At 37.6% G+C, this 20,184-nt stretch overlaps 1 protein-coding gene across 3 annotated transcripts in view; it reads right to left on the reverse strand.

The window, feature by feature from the left end:
- VIRMA (vir like m6A methyltransferase associated) overlaps window positions 1-20,184 on the reverse strand; it is a 155,398-nt gene that overhangs the window by 18,752 nt on the left and 116,462 nt on the right. For 2 of the 3 annotated variants that reach the window (XM_077167222.1, XM_077167221.1), the window contains exons 18-21: window positions 11,504-11,656; window positions 10,862-11,022; window positions 10,094-10,190; window positions 4,508-4,674 (exon numbers count right to left, since the gene is read on the reverse strand). In XM_077167222.1, coding sequence (XP_077023337.1) covers window positions 4,508-4,674; window positions 10,094-10,190; window positions 10,862-11,022; window positions 11,504-11,656 — 578 coding nt within the window. The remainder of the gene's footprint in view (window positions 1-4,507; window positions 4,675-10,093; window positions 10,191-10,861; window positions 11,023-11,503; window positions 11,657-20,184) is intronic. The other variant, XM_077167223.1, reaches the window with a different exon arrangement.

Here is a 20,184-nt window from a genome sequence, read left to right on the forward strand (position 1 = left end):
CAATTATGTAATACACCTCCTTAACAGAACAAAGGGAAAAAAAGCACATGATCATCTCAATCGACTCAGAAAAGGCAGATGACAAAATCCAGCATGCTTTCTTGATAGAAACACTTAGGGAAGTAAGAAAGAAGGAAGCTTCAAGTTGATAAAGGGAATATATGAAAAACCTACTGTTGCATCACACTCAATGGTGAAAGACTGAAAGTTTTTCCTATAAGATCTTGAACAAGTCAAGGATGCTTACCGTCACACTGTCACTCAACATGGTACTGGAAGTTCTAACCAGAGCAATCAGCCAATTAAAACAAATAAAAGTCATTCAAATTGGAAAGGAAGAAGCAAAACTCTCCCTATCTGCAGACAACATAATCCTATATATAGAAGTCCCAAGAAATACACAACAAAGATCCTAGAGCTGATAAACAAATTCAGCAAAGTTGCAGAATAACAAGATTGACATGCAAAAATCAGTACTATTTTTATATACTAGTAATGAACAATATGAGGAGGAAATTAAGAAAAAAAAATCCCATTTACAATAGCAACCAAAATATCAAATACCCAGGTACAAATTTAACCAAGGATGTAAAGAACATATACACAGAAAACTATAAAACACTGCTAAAAGAAATCAAAGACCTCCTCAGTAAATGGAATGCAATTCCATCCTTAAAGTTGGAAGACTAAATATTATCAAGATATCAATTCTACCCAAAATGATATGCAGATTCAATGAATCTAAATCAAAACCCCAACAGCCTTTTTTGCAGAAATGGAAGAGCCAATCATCAAATTTGCTGGAAGGTAAAGGATCCTGAATGGCCAAAACCACCTTGAAAAAGAACAAAATTGGTAGACTGACACTTCCTGATGTTAAAAACTTATTACAAAGCTATGGTGATCAAAACAACATGGTACTGGTACAAGACTAGTGCAACTGATTGAGAATTAAGAAATAGACCCTCACATCTATGCCCAATTGATTTTTTCCTTTTTTTGGTCAATTAATTTTTGACAAGGGTGCCAAGTCTATTCAATAGAGAAAAAAAATGATATCTTCAAGAAGTGGTGGTGGGTGAACTGGATGTCCATATGTAAAGAAATGAGGGGCGGTTCCTATCTCGTACCATATACAAAAATTAACACAAAATGGATTAAAAACTCAAATATATGAACCAGGACTATAAACGTCTGTGCTGGTTTGAAAGGATTTATGTACCCTAGAAAAGCCAAGTTTTAATCCTAATCAACCTTGTGGGAGCAACTGTTTCTTTTAATTCCTATTCAGTAATGTAGGTTGGAAACTTGATTAGGTTATCTCCATGGAGATGCAACTCACCCAATTAGAGGGAGATGTGACTCCACCCACTCCAAGAGGGTCTTGATTAGTTTACTTCACAAGAGGAAGCATTTTGGAGAAAGCTTCAGAACGATGGGAGAGCAACAGAGCAGAGTCAGGAGAATGACGAGAGCCAGAACCCATGTAATCAGATACCTTTGGAGATGAAGAAGTAAACCCCCCAGGAGAGCTTCATGAAATAAGAAGACTAGAGGGAAAGCTAGCAGACATCGCCATGTTTGTCATGTGCCTTTCCAGTTGAGAAAGAAATCCTGAACTTCATTGGTCTTCCTGAAACTGGATGTCTTAGATCAGACATTTCTATACACTTGCTTTAATTTGAACATTTCCATAGCCTAAGAACATGTAAACAAGCAACTTATTAAATTCCCCTTTTCAAAAGTTGTTCCATTTCTGGTATTTTGCATTTCGGCAGCTAGCAAACTAGAACTATGCCCTAGAAAAAAATGTACAGAAACATCTTCAGGACCTTCTGTTAGGCAATGGTTTCTCAGCCTTTATATCAAAAACATAAGCATCTACCTAGCTGTGCATATGTGGAGTTTAGAGGTATATCTTTTGCTTTTTGTTCCCTTTGTGCCTTGTTTAGTGAGTGAGGGTGAAGAATGGAGCTGGTTCCTGGTTCCAGTACATGTTTAATTTCAAAGCTGAAAACTCGGCAGCATAGCCCTTGGTCCTGCACTCCCCATGGTCAATCTAAATGCAAAAATTGGCCTGGTTACCATCTCATCAGTTCAAATCTATTTTTTTTCCATTTCATTCATTTTTCTGATGAAGGGAGCCTGTAAAACTTCCTACTCTGCAATTTTGCATCTTCAGTACTAAATTGTGTCTGAATATAAAGATAACTTCTTGATTCAAGACTTTTCTAACATTAGATTTCCAAATTAACCATAGTAAGCACGGAATTAATTATCATCCAAATACAGTGCATTTATTTAATATAGGATAGAATTATTTATTTTAATAACACCAGTGTTATGCATTCTTATAAAAGGTACATGAAAATAACTTGTTTTCATGTATACATTGTACATCATATATGCTATGATTGTCTGCATTTTATATCAGTACATATTGTACACTGCAGCATATACTGTATATGTTTTTTTACTGTATACTGTTTATAATTTAGGTTTCCATTTCAAATTATTCACTATTGTTGTATTCACTTATTGCATTAAAGTAAACATATTTCATAAAATAAATTACTTTTGCTGATTTTTCCTGAAAAAAAAAAAAATGTAATGGAGAGGCTGGAGGGAACTGCCTGAAAATTTACAGCTGTGTTCCAGTAGCCATGTTTCTTGAGGATGATTGAATAATGATACAGCTGTCACAATATGACTGTGTGATTGTGAAAACCTTGTGTCTGATGCTCCTTTTATCTACCTTGTCAACAAAGGAGTAGAACATATGGAATAAAAATAAATAATAGGGGGAACAAATGCTAAAATAAATTTAGTTTGAAATGTTAGTGATCAATGAAAGCGAGGGGTCAGGGATATGGTAGGAATAATCTTTTTTTTTTCTTTCCTGTATTCGTTTTATTTCTTTTTCTATTGTCTTTTTATTTCTTTTTCTGAATTAATGCAAATGTTCTAAGAAATGATGAATATGCAACTAAGTGATGATATTGTGAATTACTGATTATATAAGTTGATGTTTTATTTGGTTTCTTAATTTTTTAATTAATAAATTAAAAAAAACATAAGCATCAAAGAAATAAATGGCACCACATCAAAATTAAAAATGTTTGTGCACCAATGAACTTCATTAGGAAAGTAAAAAAAAGAACAACAACCTACAGAATAGGAGCAAATATTTGGAAACCACGATATCTGATAAGGGCTTTATTTTCAGAATCTATAAGGAAATCCTACAACTTAAGAATAAAAAACAAATCCAATTAAAAAATGGTCAAAAAGCTTGACTATATATTTCTCCAAAGAATACATACAAAAAGCACAGGACAAGATGCTCAATTTCATTAGCTATCAGGGAGATGCAAATCAAAACCATAATGAGATGCCACTTTACATCCACTAGAATGTCTACTATTAAAAAAAACAAAATTACAAGTTTGGAGAGGATGTGGAGAAACAGGAGCACACATTCACTGTTGGAAGAAATGTAAAATGGTGCAGCCACTGAAGAAAACAGTTTGGTGATTCTTAAGTATAGAATCACCATATGACCCAAAAATCTCATTTCCAGGTTTTGAATGTTCCATACATTCAAAACAGCTGAATGCAATGACTTGGACAGATATTTGCACACAGATGTGCACTGTAGCAGTAGTCACAACTGCCAAAAGATGGAAGCAGTCCCAAGTGTCCATCAGTGGATGAATGGATAAGCAAAATTTAGTATATACATACAATGGAATATTATGTGAAAAGGAACAGGTTCTGATGAATGTGACAACATGGATAACCCTTGCAGACCTCATGTTCAGTGAAATAAGCCAGACACAAAAGAACAAATATTGTATGATCTCATCAATATGTAACAATTAGAATAAGCAAATTAATTGAGTCAGAAACTAGAATACTGGTTGCCAGGGTTTGAGGAGGGTTAAGGAAAGGGATTAATTGCAGTGAGGGAAAAGTTGTGGTGATGGATGATAGTGACAGCTGTACAATATTGTGAATATAATTAAAGGGGGAAATTCTAGGTTGTACGTATGTTACTAAAAAAAAATTTTTTTTTTAAACAAAACACCCCATGAAAAAATTTATTTCCAGTGACAATATGACACTCAGCTCTTGCAATATTAAAAACTGCATCCCAATTTTTTTCTTATTCCAATAACTCTGCAAATATCTATAGAACTTTCTGGAAAAATATAATAACCTGGTTAAGAACGATACTCATCTTTTACTGATATAACTAAAAACTTAAAATAATCCAGTTCACTTCTAATTGAAACCTTCCAAATTCTCATTTAAAATATAAAAAGACAAAAATTTACAAAACAGATCCTCGCTATATTATCATTAAAAAAAATCCAAACAATATTCGAGTATCAATTTATGTAAACTTTCTTTTGTGTTTATTTAATGGCCACGTGTGTATTAAAATACATTAAAATAAGTGAGCTTGCATGATCACACTTAAGATCCTCAGTAGACTAAAACTTACCTTGAAGTTATAAAGGTCTCATGCTTGTGCTTCCCAAGTTTAAATCCTTTGGTAGTTTTGGTTCTTCCTGGAGATGATGGTTCTGACAAAAACGAGCGCTCTAATTCTGCATGCAAGTCAAAGTCACTGCAGCACTTTTCAGAAAGCTCAATTAAATCAACCTTTACCTATAGTCATAAAAAATAAACCAAATGAAAAATACATTTTAATCTAACTACTAATATAACATTTGACTATATAAATTCTTATGAACTATATTGACTTATAATATTATAGAATAAATAAATTATAGGTGTGTTTCCCCTCAGCTTTTCAAAAAACATCATCACTGCTAGTTTAAAAACAAACAAACACGCATTAAAAGCTCAGTTAATTTTTTTTAAGGGGTGGCAATTTTTCTCAAAGAAGGGCTATTAGTCTTGCAGACCCCTGCTGCATAACAGGGTATGCACGACTTATCTATATAAATTAAACTATATTAAAACTGTAATCTCTCCAGACATTTTTCAAAAAAATCTGAAAATAACATACTCTGCAAGACTGTCTTATTAACTTTCTGTTATAAAAGGGTTCTTTACTACAGATTCCAAACATTACATTGCATTTAATGAGGTTCCAATGTAAAGGAAATAAAAATTGAATACTCAGATTTAATTCAAATTTACCAAACATAAGAGAGCTAAACTTTCTCTAACTATATAAGGTCACTGTTAGGTCGGGGGAATGGGGAAGGGCACTGCAACTGGAGCTGTGGAGGCTGTGTCACCCCTCCCAACCTGACTTCCGGAACTAATGAATTGCCCCTTCTGGACATCACCTGACCTCCATCCTTAAAAGCTGCCCATGCCGAAGCCCACGTGCGCACTCACCTCCCTCCATCTTGGGTTTGTAAGTTCTGCCCGGGGGTGCAGAAATCACCCCCCACCCCCCACTTTAAATTTCCTGATCTACCTTTCTTCTTTCTCACCCTTTCGCCTCCTAAACCTTTCATCTGGTGCCGGAAACCCAGGAGAGAAGCACACGTGCCGCCTGCCTGGCCAGAGGCGCCCTGGCTTCCTCTCTCCTCCTTTCTCCACATAGCCAGCGACAAGGGATCCTTCGGCCCAACGCTGCATCCACCACAAATTGGGTAAGTCCCTTCCCTACTAGCCCTGCTGCGGGGTCTCACCGTTCCGAGAGAGCCTGTCCATAAATTACTCTCCAAAACCGTGAATTCACGTCAGGTTCTCTTCCGAGGGCTGAGGTGAACAGGGACGCCTGCAAGCCTCATAACCTTTTACTGGGACTTGAAAAGCTGTGGGGATGCCCCGCTTCGCATTTCCCTCCCAAATTCAGTTCCAGGACCTGAAAGGGCCTCAAACTAGGGTGAGACGTCCCCTGGGGAGACGAGCCCCCGCTCATAAGACTCCGAGGACTCTCTCAGAGAGTTGGGACACCAACACCCCCTGGGCCAGTCCTTTCTCCTTTGAGACCCGTCAGTATGGGCAATAGGTCCTCTCTCATGGGCCTGAGGATGGGACTTTGGATTTTAATATCCTTATGAACCTCTGCAACTTTTGCCAGAGGAACGACAAATGGGCCGAAATTCCTTATGTCCAAGCTTTTTTCCTTCTGCACTCCTGCCCCTCCCTTTGTATCCTCCTCTCCCTCCAGTGGCGCTCCAGTCGCCATCTTGTCTTTACCTCCCCACTTCTACTTCTGCGACACCTCAGTTGCCGTCTTTTCCTTCTCTTCCTCCTTCTGTTCCAGTGACGTCCCAGCTGCCATCTTGCCCTCCTCTCTCCCATTCCATGCAGGCAGCACTCCTGCCGCCATCTTGCCTTTCTCTTCCTCCTTCTCCACTGGTGGTGCTCCAGCCGCCATCTTACCCCCCACTCCCCCCCCCACCCCGTTCCAGTAGCATTCCAGCCGCCGTCTTATCCTCCCCTTCCATCTCCATCCAGTCCCCCACTGTTATCAACAGCCTTGCCCTCCTCACCTATAAGCTCTCATACCCACTCAAAGAACTCTTTACTGTCCACTACGGGGAGTTGTGGGACCTGAGGGGTTAGTTCGAATACACACCCCTTTCTCCCTAGCTGACCTCTCTAATATTGAGAAACGGCTAGGTTCATTCTCCAATGATCCAACTACCTATACTAAAGAATTCCAGTGTCTAGCTAATGCTTATCACCTCACCTGGCATGACATTCATGTAATCTGCTCTTTTTCCTTCACTACAGATGAAATGGACCGCATTTTCAGTGCAGTCAGGGCTCACGCTAACCAGGTGCATATAACCGACCACACCATGCTGGTAGGGGCCGAGGCAGTGCCAGAACAAGAGCCAGAATGGGAATATCAGGTTGACACTCCAGCGGGAAGAAACGGGAGGACTTAGACAGGACAAAATGCTTACATGCCTCATAGTAGGCATGCAGAAAGTTTCACATAAAGTAGTAAACTTCCATAAGCTAAGGGAAATTACCCAGGGTCCTGATGAAAACCTGGCCGCTTTTCTACACCGGCTCACAGAAGCCCTCTCCCAATATACCCACCTAGACCCCAACTCGGAGGCTGGTAAAACTGTTTTAGCCACACACTTTATATCCCAATCGGCTCCAGATATTAGGAGTAAACTTAAAATATTGAGGACGGTCCTCAGGCCCTTATCCGTGACCTGGTAAACACAGCCTTTAAAATTTTTAATACTCATGATGAACTGGAGAGGGCAGAAAAGGAATCCTGGGACCGCCGAAAGGCGAATTTTACAAACCCAATCCCTGATTGCGGCTCTGCAGTCCACTTCAATGGAGAAGAAGCTGGCTACGACTAATTCACCACCAGTAAAGTGCTTCAAATGTGGCCTCGACGGACACTGGTCCCACCAGTGTCCCAATCCTCGACCACCCAAGGGACCACGCTCTCTCTGTGGTACAAAGGGACATTGGAAAAGTGACTGCCCCTCAGCGCCTGGCTGTGGAGGGGCCGTCCTTCCAATCCCTAAGCCACCGCTGGCAGTCCTGGGCCTGGCCACTGATGATTGACAATGCCCAGCCTCAGTGACCCCAATCACCCTCGTCAAGCCCAGGGTAACAATCAATGTAGTGGGTAAGTCCACCTCCTTTTTAGTGGACACAGAGGCTACCTTTTCTGTCCTCCCCTCTAACTCAGGTCAACTCCTTCCTTCCCAGGTCACAGTTACAGGCATAGACGGCTGTCCTTCATGCCCCTTAACTACTGGATTGCTTACATGTTTAATAGAAGGGTACCCCATTCCCCATTATACATTCTTTCTTAGTAATGCCTTCTTGCCCCAACCCACTAATGGGGCTAGATCTTCTTGCCAAATTAGGAGCCTCACTACACTGGATAAAAAACCCTCAAACAAAACTTCACAGCAAGTGCCAAACTATCGTCACTATCCGCAACACCACCCTTGCCCCTAAAGGACAATATTTCTGGTGTAATGAACTCTTACCAAGTGCCTTAACTCCACTGCCCCAGGACCATGCTTCCTGGTAACTACTGTTCCTCAATTAACCCTCTATGGGGAGTCCAAACTAACTTGGCTACTGCCCTCTCCTCGCTCAAAAAGGGTTGCCTTTCTTCCTATCCTAGTAGGCATCAGCCTAACCGCTTCAGTCGCAGCCTCAGCCACAGCAGGAGGGGCGCTGGGACATAGTATTTTAACCTCTCAAAACTTCGAGACTCAACTACAGGTAGCCCTGGAATTGACATCAGAATCCCTTTCCTCTCTACAATGCCAACTCACCTCACTAGCCCAGGTAACTCTTCAAAATCAACGGGCCTCAGACCTGCTGACAGCCGAAAAAGAAGGAACGTGTATATTCCTCCAAGAGGAATGCTGCTATTACGTCAACAAGTCAGGTCTGGTGGAACAAAATATCCAAATCTTAAACTAAAGGAGGAACTCTACCACAGAAAGCAAGGAACCAACTCTGCCTTAAACTGGTTTTCTTCTCCTCTGGTGACATGGCTCCTTCCGCTACTAGTACCAGTTATCCTAATCTGTCTCTTTTTCCTCCTAGCTCCCTGCCTCCTCAACTTCCTTCAGGGACGCATGAAGGAACTATCCCGGGTAGCAGTCAACCAGATGCTCCTGCATCATTATCATCACCTGCCCTCCTCACCAGATTCCTACAGCCAGCCTCCCCACTCCCCTGGCCATGACGGTTCCAGCCTATAACCCCATGCCACCCCATTACAGCAGGAGTAGCCAGAAAGATCTCGGCGCCCTATTATCACAAAAAGGCTGGAATGTTAGGTCGGGGGAACAGAGAAGGGCACTGTAACTGGAGCTGTGGAGGCTGTCACCCCTCCCAACCTGACTTCAGGAACTAATGAACTGCCCCCTCCGGACATCACCTGAACTCCATCCTTAAAAGCTGCCTGTGCCAAAGCCCACATGCGCACTCACCTCCCTCCCTCTTGGGTTTGGTGAGTTCTGCCCAGGGGGGCGCAGAAATACCACCCCCCCAATTTAAATTTCCTGGTGTACCTTTCTTCTTTCTCACCCTTTCGCCTCCTAAAACTTTCAGTCACAATCTTTGTCTCAAAAGAATTGTGATTCAATTTAAAGTTATGAAACAAAGAACAACCAACACAAATATTCTAGACTTGGTTACCCAATATGGTACCCATTACCCCTGTGGGCCTATTTAAATTTACATCAATTAAAATTGAAAACTAATAAATTCACTTCCATAGTTATATTAGCTGCATTTCAAGGTCTCAGCATGAGGGTAGAAACTATTGCATTGGACAGGGAGGATTATTAACATTTTCATCACTGCAGAAAGTTCTAGAAAAATCATTGAATAATTTACACTAAAAATTATTTAATGCAATTTTAATCAAATATGTGATTTTTTAAAAAGGAAAAGCAGCCCTAATATATCTCATCACATAAATGATTCACATAAAAGTGAATCATTCTCCAGTTTTATTTCATGTGATAAACACTAGTAATTTTTTAGACCAGAAAAAACCCAAAGATGCTTTCTTTGATCAAGAAAAGCACCAATACATGGCATAACAAGTGGTTAAAATCATCCTCCCTACTACATCTCCAAGAAGCATACAAGACTGCATTAAAGTCTAAATCCTTAACTATATACTCTCAACTATTCAGCATTACATTTAAGAAGAGCAATTCCGATCCATACTATTTAATTATTTAAACATATTGTTTACAAATTCCCAAACTGAAAGCAGATACCCAAATGAAATTCCTTTTACCAAAATGCAGGAGTGAAATTTTATTTTGTGGCATACTTTTCTCTATTCTATATTGTACCAATAAGAAAATACAAAGGGCTTTAGAGTACTTAAGCAAAATTGTAATTGCCCCCCAAAAAGTCTCATTCTCAAATATACAGGTAGAAAGTAGCAAAACAATAGGTATTAAAAAAAACTGAGAATCCTAGATACCATTATGTAGGCAACTCCATAAAAATAATGCAGTACAAAGGAACTTTCAACAACCATATTATGTTCAACCTAATTTAGTGCTATTAATCTCTAAAGAAACTATAGTCAACAATAACATTTTTCCTAAATATATAATAATTAAATTATGTGTACCAAATCCAGATCTGTATCAATCTCTTCAGCCTGGAATGGAGTGAACCACATAGATTTCAACTGGTCATCCATGACATCAGCTAGCACATATGCAGTTCTAAAATAGGAAGAGTGTTCAGTGATAAACATTAATTCCCAAATCAAATATTAAGTTTATCTAAGTAAAATCTATTGAAGGTACAATTAAAGATGTTACTCTCTGAACTGTTTGGTAGAGAAAAAAAAAAAGAAAATAGCACTTAACAAGATTCCTTTGAAAAGGTAGCCAAGAATTTAAGTATTCATTAATGTGGAAACAAATAATGCTGACAAATTTTGAACTTTTAGTAATATTAAAAAAAAAAGAAAGAAAAAGTGTCCTGGTTTTATTTTTAAAAAGGCAAGTGTACTGCACTGTACTAGCTGTCACAGAAAGTGCCCATATTTAACTTTTCTAAATTTATAGAGTAATTCCAACCTATTAAATAAACACTATAACCACAGTGCTCCAGAGATCTAGAGATACATATCATATCCTTTAGAACAGGGATTGGGAAACAATTGCTTTTTTATGTATAGTCCATGAACTAAGAATGGTTTGTGTATTTTAAGAGTTATTTGAAAACAAACAAAAAATCCAAAGAATAATATGGAACAGAGGTCATATGTGCTCATAAAGTCTAGAATTTTTACTCTCTAGTCCTTTACAGAAAAGAAGTCTGCTGAACCTCTTCTAGATCCTACTACATAAAACATATCAAAACAACTGCAAAACACTGCTTGCTTTACCTATTATTAAACAGATTCTGGAGAGATTCTGGAGCTGAAAGTACTGGTTCTACATCCTGGTCACTGAGAGGTAAAGGATCACCTGATGATTCCAGCATCTGTTTAAGTCCAACTACACTGTCCAACAAAGAATCCAGATTGTCATCATCTTTTGAATGTTCCTAGATAAAAAACAAAAGCAGAATGAGAAGGTGATGGTAAAACCTGAACATTTATGCCCATAATCTACTGACTCTTTAATAGAAAAGGCTATATTATTTCATTATTAAGAAATTTAGAATACCATTTAGAAATTTTTCAACTTAACATTAAGCAAATTAAAATAAAACAAATATCAAAAATCTTATTGTTCTATTTCTAAACAATGGCAGCAGGGGCACTGTGCATCCAAAGAATAGACAAATAAAAAAGTACTGCCTTCATTTACTCTTTAAGATTCATAACCATATGGAGAAATTAACCCCAAATTATTAAATGCAAAACATTATTTGAAAGGGTATAAATATCCAACTGAGGATTCACTACTTGAAAAGGGACTACAAAAAATGTGTACTAGTAAAAATGAGGAGAAAATATGTCTCAGGAATGCACTCTTTTTCATTTGTTTCTGTTTTTTTTTCTTAAATTTCTTTTTTTTTTTACCAAAACAAGCTTCTCTAGTTCAAGGAACAAATTTTCTGGACTTTCTTCTTTGCTTTGTAGAAGCTGTTTTAACTCTGCAGCATTAATACTCATCGTCCGTGATGGATTAGCTCCCTCTACTTCCATGAGACCACTATCATCTCCACAACATCCCTGTAAATGTCATACACAAGTTAAATTTGAGAGCAGAGAAATTTGCAAATAAGCTTCCAAACTTATTCAGATATTTAAGCCATTTGCTGCAATTTTCCCCTCAATGTTTTGGTTTTACATCAGTACAAATGGCTAGGTTTAAGAATCCTTAAGAAGGATTTGACTCCTCAAAACTGAATAAGTCTTCACTGAATGACTGACAAAATAGGCAGACACATGTATTTAACTTATTTGCACCAAGATTTCACAACAAGCTATCCAATGGAAAAATAAAATGGAACCTGCAGGACATGTAAACAATGACCGATGATCAAAATACCTGCTATAATAAAGAACTGATGGAAGCTAAAATTATCTTTCTGGAGATATAGCAAACAACTAAAGAAAACAATAACTCATATTTAAGACTACATTGTATCACACAGTAAGTTAATGTTTTTTGTTTTAAAAAGTATGCTACATACTAAAATAAATTCTGGAATAAAAATAGTTCAATACTAGAAAATCCATCCAAAAACAAATCTTGATATATGACAATAAAACCATATTCTGACATATGGAAGAATATTTATGGTAGAAAGTCATAAATCTACCTAATAGTAGTTTCAAATCTTTAGAAAATACTCCTGTTTTAAATGGCTCAAAATGAATATGGTCTCACTTGAAACTGTACCCACCGAAGCAAATGCAAGGTTTAGTATTTTAAATGAGGATTATAACAATTAGAAAAATTGTTTGACACACAGCTTTTGTTTTATAACTGGTTTAAAGGTCAATATAAGCTGAAGGAAAATAATTCTTAAGAGATATTCCCTCAAACTAATAAACAGAGTTCCTGAAGTACATTTGTTCCTTGCAGAAAACACTGGACTGAGAATCTAACCTACATTGTGTTAAGGAAAGGGGCATACAGTTTTAATGAGAAATTCAATAAATGTTCAATAAATGTCTACAAAGTTTCTTTTCTTTTTTTTTTTTTCCCCTCCTACAAAGGCTTTATTTGCTCTGGAAGAGTGGGTAAATTAGTGGACAGTCTAGCCTGTGCTTTATCAAAAAAAGTTAAAAATAGTCAGATGGGATGGGAACTGACAGTGAAGAGTTCTCTTTAAAGGAACTGTACCCTGAACGTAAATATCACTTATAAATTAACATTAAATATGTTTTATAGAAATAAGTATACTGACCAAGTTACAAACTATCAAGACATCTGGCTTCTTTCTCCCTTCTAGTTATTTAACCTATTACCCAAAATTATAGCACCTTCTTTAAGAGATCAGAAGTTCTGAAAGTAGAGTTGAATCAGAAATATTAAAATTATTATTTTAATCATCAGAAAAAACAGAGCAAAATCATAAAGTTAAATGCAGAGAGGGAGCTGGCAGGTGTTGATAAAATCTGCTATAAAACAGATGAAAATTTTCATCTGTTCATACTATCTTTCTTTTACATTATTATCCAAAACACAAACAGGTAGGTCAGAAGCAAAATTTTGAAGAAAATAAAATGCTTTTAAAATTCTAAGCCACTGCTGTTTATTAAAAGCAGTCTCAGAAAATCTAGGATCAAATCTAGCAGTCTGAAAATTTTTGCATGTGTACCTAACTTGTGAAAAGAAACAGAGAATTTTTAAGAAGATCTTATTGAACTATAATGTACAAAGTTCTTTAGGTCTCTGATTTAAATTAGTTCAGATTCAGAGAGTGGGGTCATAAATAGTAAACAGATGTATAAATGATCTACGAAACAGAAACTCAATTAACAAACTGTGAACAGTACAGAAGGAAAAGTAATCCCAAAGGCTTCACAATGTATACTAGAAGGTAAGACAAAGTCAAAAGCAGGTAGTGCCATAGGAAAAAAGAATCTGAAACTTGTCCTATGCATGCTTTAGGTTATGGGTATCTATATTTATTGCTTGATTTACAAATTGTTTAAAAGTTTGTCAATTAGTTATGCTTCAATAAAGGCTACTGGAAAATAAGTCTTAGCTATGTGGTTTACTAAACTTTTTGAGATTTAAGGAAAATTTTTTCAGTTTTTCATATTGCTTCTATGTGATTTTTTTCATAATGCTTTATATTTCATATGCCTCTTCTTTGATAAAAGTGTATATTAATCTGAATACATTATCATTTGACAATTAAAAAAATGACTTTACAAACTGGGATGAATCAAAACCAGGTACTGATTGAACAGATTACAGTTCGACTGAAAAGAAAAGAGCCCAATAAGTAAAGAGAAGCACAATTAAGAAAAGGAGAAGTAAAAGCAGATCAGATTCATGGAGCAGTTTAGTACAAAATGTTTTCTAAGGGAGGAAGTGTTGCATGGTAGCTTTTTGGCTAGAAAGTAACTGGTACTGAGTGTCATGCTAAGAAGTTTGGAATTTATCCAAAGATACTAAAAGTTATTGTAGGGTAGAAGGACATGATCTGATGACTGCTGTGGAAGGTATGAACTCAAGTAGAACGATTCAGAATGTATCAAAAACATAAATGTTTGGAAGGAAACTGAAAGGAAGGCTGCTATAATATTCCCAAAGAATATCTACCAAAGACTTAAGAATTATATTGGAAGCAACCAGAAAGAAATTCAAGAGTAAAAAAACACAATAGCTGAAATGTAAAATTCACTAAAGAGGCTCAACAGATCTGAGCTGACAGAACCGGTAAACTTGAAGAAAGGTCAAATGAGACTTTAGAGAATAGAAAGTAAAAAGAATGAAGAAACATGAAAGGAGGTTCAGAGCTCTGTGGGACCACATCAAGAGTACCATACACATTATGAGAGTACCAGAAGGAGATGAAAGTAAAAAAGGGCAGAATATCTGAAAAAAACAATAGCTGAAACTTGCCACATTTCATGAAAACATTACTTGATACATCCTAGAGTCTCAGCAAATTCCAAGTAGGGTAAACTCAAGAGGTTCACAGTTAGACATTTCATAGTCAAACTGTCAAATGATAAAGAAAAGGAGAAAATTTTGAAAATATTAATAACAGTGATTTAACATGTACAAATAACCCTCAAAAAAGATTTAAAATTAACTTCTAATATTTATTCACCGTTGGTGGGAATTTATAATGGTGCAGTAGCTGTGGAAGACAGTTTAGCAATTCCTCAGAAAACTAAATTTTGAGTTGTCTTATGAACCACCAATACCAATACGTGGTGCATATCCAGAAGAGCTGAGGGCAGTGACATGAACAGACATTTGCACACCAATATGATATTAGCACTATTCACAACTGCCAAGAGATGGAAACAATCCAGTGGCACATCAACAGACAAATGGATAAACAAAATGTGGTATAGACATACAATGGACTATTATGCAGCATTAAGACAACATGATGTCCCAAAACATACGACAATGTGGATGAACTTTGAGGACATAATGCTAAGTGAAATAAATCAGGCACAAAAGGACAGATATTGTATGATTTCGTTATTATGACTCTGGTAAAGGTAATCTCAGAGGTTACATTGTAGAATATAGCACACCTAGAGATACACAGAAGCTAGACATGAGGAAAGGCTGCCCAAAGAGGTTGAATCTAAATGCAAGGGAATTGATAGAAGTGATGAAAACTAATTAGTAAGTTTATAAGTAACACTGCCATATTGAAGGTGAATAAGACTGAAAGGGGACGTATAATATGACTAAATTTATGATTATAAATAAGTTTTCACATGAATTATTTCAAAGGTTCTATAGAGGACAAGGAGAGAATCCTAATCCCATTTTGTAAAGGCAGCCGTTTCTTTTAATCCCTATTCAGCACTGTAAATTTGAATCTGTAATTAGATCACCCCCCAGGAGATGTGACTCAATCAAGACCCATTCGGGTGGGTCTTGATTAGTTTACTGGACTCCTATAAAAAAGAACGACAAGTGAGAAAGCCAAGAGATTTCTGAGAGACCAGAGAATGACACAGCCACGAGAAGCAGAGAGTCTACAAGCCAGCGACCTTTGGAGTTGAAGAAGGAAAATGCCTCCAGGGGAGCTTCATGAAACAGGAGGCCAGGAGAAGAAGCTAGCAGATGGTACTGTGTTCGCCATGTGCCCTTCCAGATGAGAGAGGAATCCTGACCATGTTCACCATGTGTCTTTCCAGCTGAGAGAGAAGCGCTGACTGTATTTGCCATGTGCCTGCTCACTTGAGAGAGAAACCCCGAACTTCATCAGCTTCTTGAACCAAGATATCTTTCCCCGGATGTCTTAGATTGGACATTTCTATAGACTTGTTTTAATTGGGACATTTTCTTGGCCTTAGAATTATAAACTAGCAATTTATTAAACTCCCCTTTTTAAAAGCCATTCTGTTCCTGTTATACTGCATTCTAGCAGCTAGCAAACTTGAACAGTTTGCTAAACCCCAATCAACATAACACCCGTTGTTTCTTAAGAGCACCTGGGGCTCGAACTGACACTCTATAAAGGTTTCATGTACTAGGTTTGCCTTCCTGGAACATAAAATTCCCAGAGGTTTTCTAGGTTAGACAAATCCTGAAACCCAGAGGGACCAGCCTCTCCAGGATTATCAATTGATTGCATCCCCCTGTCCTTCAGTGTGGCCACTCCTTCTCAGCATGAAAGAGCCAGAATGGGCATTGCCCAAAGATCCCTATAGAGTGAGGGAAGGAGTAAAGAAGAGAGAAGAGGTATAATACAGAAATAGGAATTAAGAAATAAGTATGGCTGCTGAATCACTATATTAATATTCCTTCTAACCTCCAGTGTTTTGGACCAAGTAAAAGTAAAAATCTAAAATGATAGAATAGTAGCCCATGACAAACTCTAGGATCTGTTCTGTAGCTGCTTGCTGAAGTATGCTTTGAAAAAGTATTGATTTTTTTCCTTCTTTCCTTTGTATGTATGTTATATATAACATACATACAAACATTTATATATAATTAAAAAGTTAAAAAAAACAACAAAATACTGAATTTAAAATATAAACAAAAGTAGGCATATATATATATTCCAAGAATTTAGCAAAAGTTATTTGGCTCTCAATGAACTTAGTGTTCACCTTAATTAGTATTTCTATGGGACTGATTTTTCCACTTTTCATTATCTATGAATGACGATATTTACATTAGCAAGCTCATGCAAGATTAAAATTAAAAAATGTCAAAAAGTTGGTAGCCTCTATATAAATAAAGCCTGCTGTAAAAAAAAAAAAAAGAAAAGAAATGATGGAGGCCAGAGGCAGTAGGAAAAAGTATCAACCACAACCAAGAATTCTATATCTACCAACATCATCCCTGAAAAACAAAGGAAAAGGTAAGAGATTCACAGACAGACAAAAGCAGACATCTCTAGAACTATATGGGTACTTATGTGGCACCTAAGACTCAGAGTTGGAGTTCTGCAGCTAAGAAAGTCAGCATTGCTCCATAAAGCAATTGTTTAAGAAGCTGGAAAAGAAAACAGACTTCAATTAGAGATAAGAACAAATGAAGTTGTGGAGTATGCAACTAGGCAAATGAACCTTGAGGACAGTATGCTGAATGAAATAAGCCAGAAGCAAAAAGACAAATATTATAATACCTCGCTAACACAGAGTAACTACAATGTGCAAATTTGGAGAACTGAATGCAAAAGCATAGCTTATCAGGTGAAGGCCTATTGTAAAGGTCCTAGATTGTGAGCTCATACATCAGCCACATCTATTCTGGAGTTGTAGCTGTTATTTCTAAATTCTGAGATGCTGAGCTTTTTGGGTATAATCTGGTCTTGCCCTGGAACTTCAGGTATTTGTGTAACATCTGAGATCCAGAGCTACAGTTCTCCAGCTATGAAAGTCAGCATTACACCATACAGCCACTGTTAAAAACACTGAACAAATGAGTAGACTTCAAGTGGAGATATGAATGAAGCTGATCTGGGTAGGACTAACGTAAACCAGATTAAAGGGTAAAGGATGATACTGCCTGTATTTTAAAACTTCAACATTTGTGTGGGACCAAAGGAAGAAATGTTTATTTGGTGCAAAATTTATATTTTCAGTAGCACACTATTTATCTTGTATGGTCAGGCTAATCAAACACCATAACTTCCCCTGTATAGGGAGTGAGATTTTGTTGATTTGTAACAGGTTGAAGTTATGCCCTGATACATCCCAGAGTAATATTTGTCTTTTTGCTTCTGGCTTATTTCATTCAGCGACAAGTATTTGCCAAGTTGCTTTGAGGGACTGGGGTAAAAGGAGGAAATATTAAACTTCTCCACCTGGGGAAGGCCTGATGTTCTTGCAAGCATTGAGGACGGTCAATTTGGTGGGCCAGGCACTCAGTCTTGGGGCTTGCCCTTATGAAATTTATTCCTGCAAAGGAGAAGATAAGCCTACTTATGATTATGCTGAATCACTTCCAGAAAACCTCTTCTGTTGCTCAGATGTATTGAAAGGCATGCAACACTGAATGAAACTGAGGGACATCATGATGCAAAATAAGCAAGAAACAAAAGAGCAAATATTGTATGGTCTCGTTTAGAAAATACTTATAAGAAAATTCGGTCCAAGATTGTAAGCTCTTAGAGCTGTCACATTCAGACTGGAGCAGTTACTGTTAATTCTAGATTTTGAGAGACTGTGTCATATAGGTATAACCCGGTATTTCCCTGGAACTTTGGGTGCCAGGGAAATGTGACACCTAAGACTCAGAGTAGGAGTTCTGAAAGTCAGCATTGTCACATACAACTGTCAAAGAAATTGAAAAAGAGATCAGGCTTCAATTATAGATAAGAATGAAGCCAATCAGGCTGGGAGCAGTTAAATCAGAATACAGGGTAAGGAACACATTGTCTGTATTGTAAAACTTCACTTACACCATGAGACCAAAGAAAGAGAGGTTTGTTTTGTCCAGAACCTAAATATTATGTAGCAAATAATCTAACGCAACCTGTCTGAAGAGATCATGTAAACAATCCAAACACAGGGAACTCAGAAAAGGAATGAGGGCTTGTAATTCTGGACAGCTTAATGTAATGCCAGGACACATCCCAGAGAATGTTGAGCAGATAATTAAAAAGTACTGGACTGGGGGCAAGATGGTGGCATAGTGAGGTGTGGAATTTAGCTCATTCTCCAGAGCAGCTAGTAAATTGCCAGGAACTGTATGGAACAACTGCTGGAGGTATCAGTGACTGGATACAGAGCATACACCAGTCTAGAACAGATGGAACAGCTGGGATCCCACACAGAACTGTAAGTCTCCCAAGTCACAGAGGCCAGTACCCCTTCCCCATGCGCATGGCAGGCTGGTTCCCCAAGGGGAAAGGAAAAAGACTATACTAGGAGCAAGGACTTCGCAATCAAGCTCTACTTGTGGAATTAAGAACTTCTGACTACTGAAAACGGGACCCAAGCACAGATATACCTGGGATAAGCACTAAAGGAACCAAGACTTTTCACCCCTGCAGAAAGGGGGCAGGGCTGACAAAAAAACAAACAAACAAACAAAAAACCACAGAGACTTTTTGAGTTGGACAGCATAAAATACTGGAAAGGGCTGGACCTCAAGAAAAGTGGGCACAGACAGCCTGGGTATACATAGAGCCATATACAAATTAAGCTCAACTGGCAAAACTGGGGAGCAGGAGTCCTGCTCTGAAAAGGCTTTTTGCTTTTTTTTTTTTTTTTTTTTTTTTTTTTTTTTACTGCTCAATAGCTCATTAGATAGAACTGAGAACACTCTCAGGCTGTGGCACTGCCCAAAGCAAGGCAGAACTAAGGAATGACTGACAGACACAGAAGCTAGTTAGGTGAAAGGGATTAATTTGCTAAAGGGTATATTTCCCGATGAAAAAGGAGGAGGTGGAGCCTCACTCAAGTGGGGGAGTATTCCCCCAAAAGAATAGATCCAAACAGACATACTACAAAACACTGACTAAGCAGACAGGCAAATGTCAAAGACGAAAAGGGAATTTTGAAAGCAGAGAAGAGCAATCCATTACATACAAGGGAAGTTCAGTAAGAAGATGTGGATTTCTCAGTAGAAACCATGGAGGCAAGAAGGCAGTGATATGATATAATTAAGATTCTGAAAGAGAGAAACTGCCAACCAAGTATTCTATAACCAGCAAAAATGCCCTTCAAAAATGAGGGGGAGATTAAATATTTTTAGACAGTCACCGAGAGACTTTGTGACTAAGAGACCGACTATAAAAGAAATACTAAAGGTAGCACTACAGGCAGATGGGAAAAGACAGAAGAATGTAGAAATGAAAACTATCAGTAAAGTTTACTCTAAAAAAGATTAGATATGACATATAAAATCCAAAAGACAAAACGGTAGAAAAAAGTAATGCCTTTATTGTAATAATGTTAAATGTTAATGGATTAAACTCTTGAATCAAAAGACATAGATTGGGAGAATGGATTTAAAAAACAAGACCCATCTATATGCTGCTTACAGGAGACTCATTTTAGACCCAAGGACAAACAATAGGTTGAAAGTAAAAGGGTGGGAAGAGATATTCCAGGCAAGCAACAGCCAAAAAAAGGTAGGGGTAGCTATA

The sequence above is a fragment of the Tamandua tetradactyla genome, chromosome 6 (assembly GCF_023851605.1).
Source record: "Tamandua tetradactyla isolate mTamTet1 chromosome 6, mTamTet1.pri, whole genome shotgun sequence".
Lineage (NCBI taxonomy): Eukaryota > Metazoa > Chordata > Mammalia > Pilosa > Myrmecophagidae > Tamandua > Tamandua tetradactyla.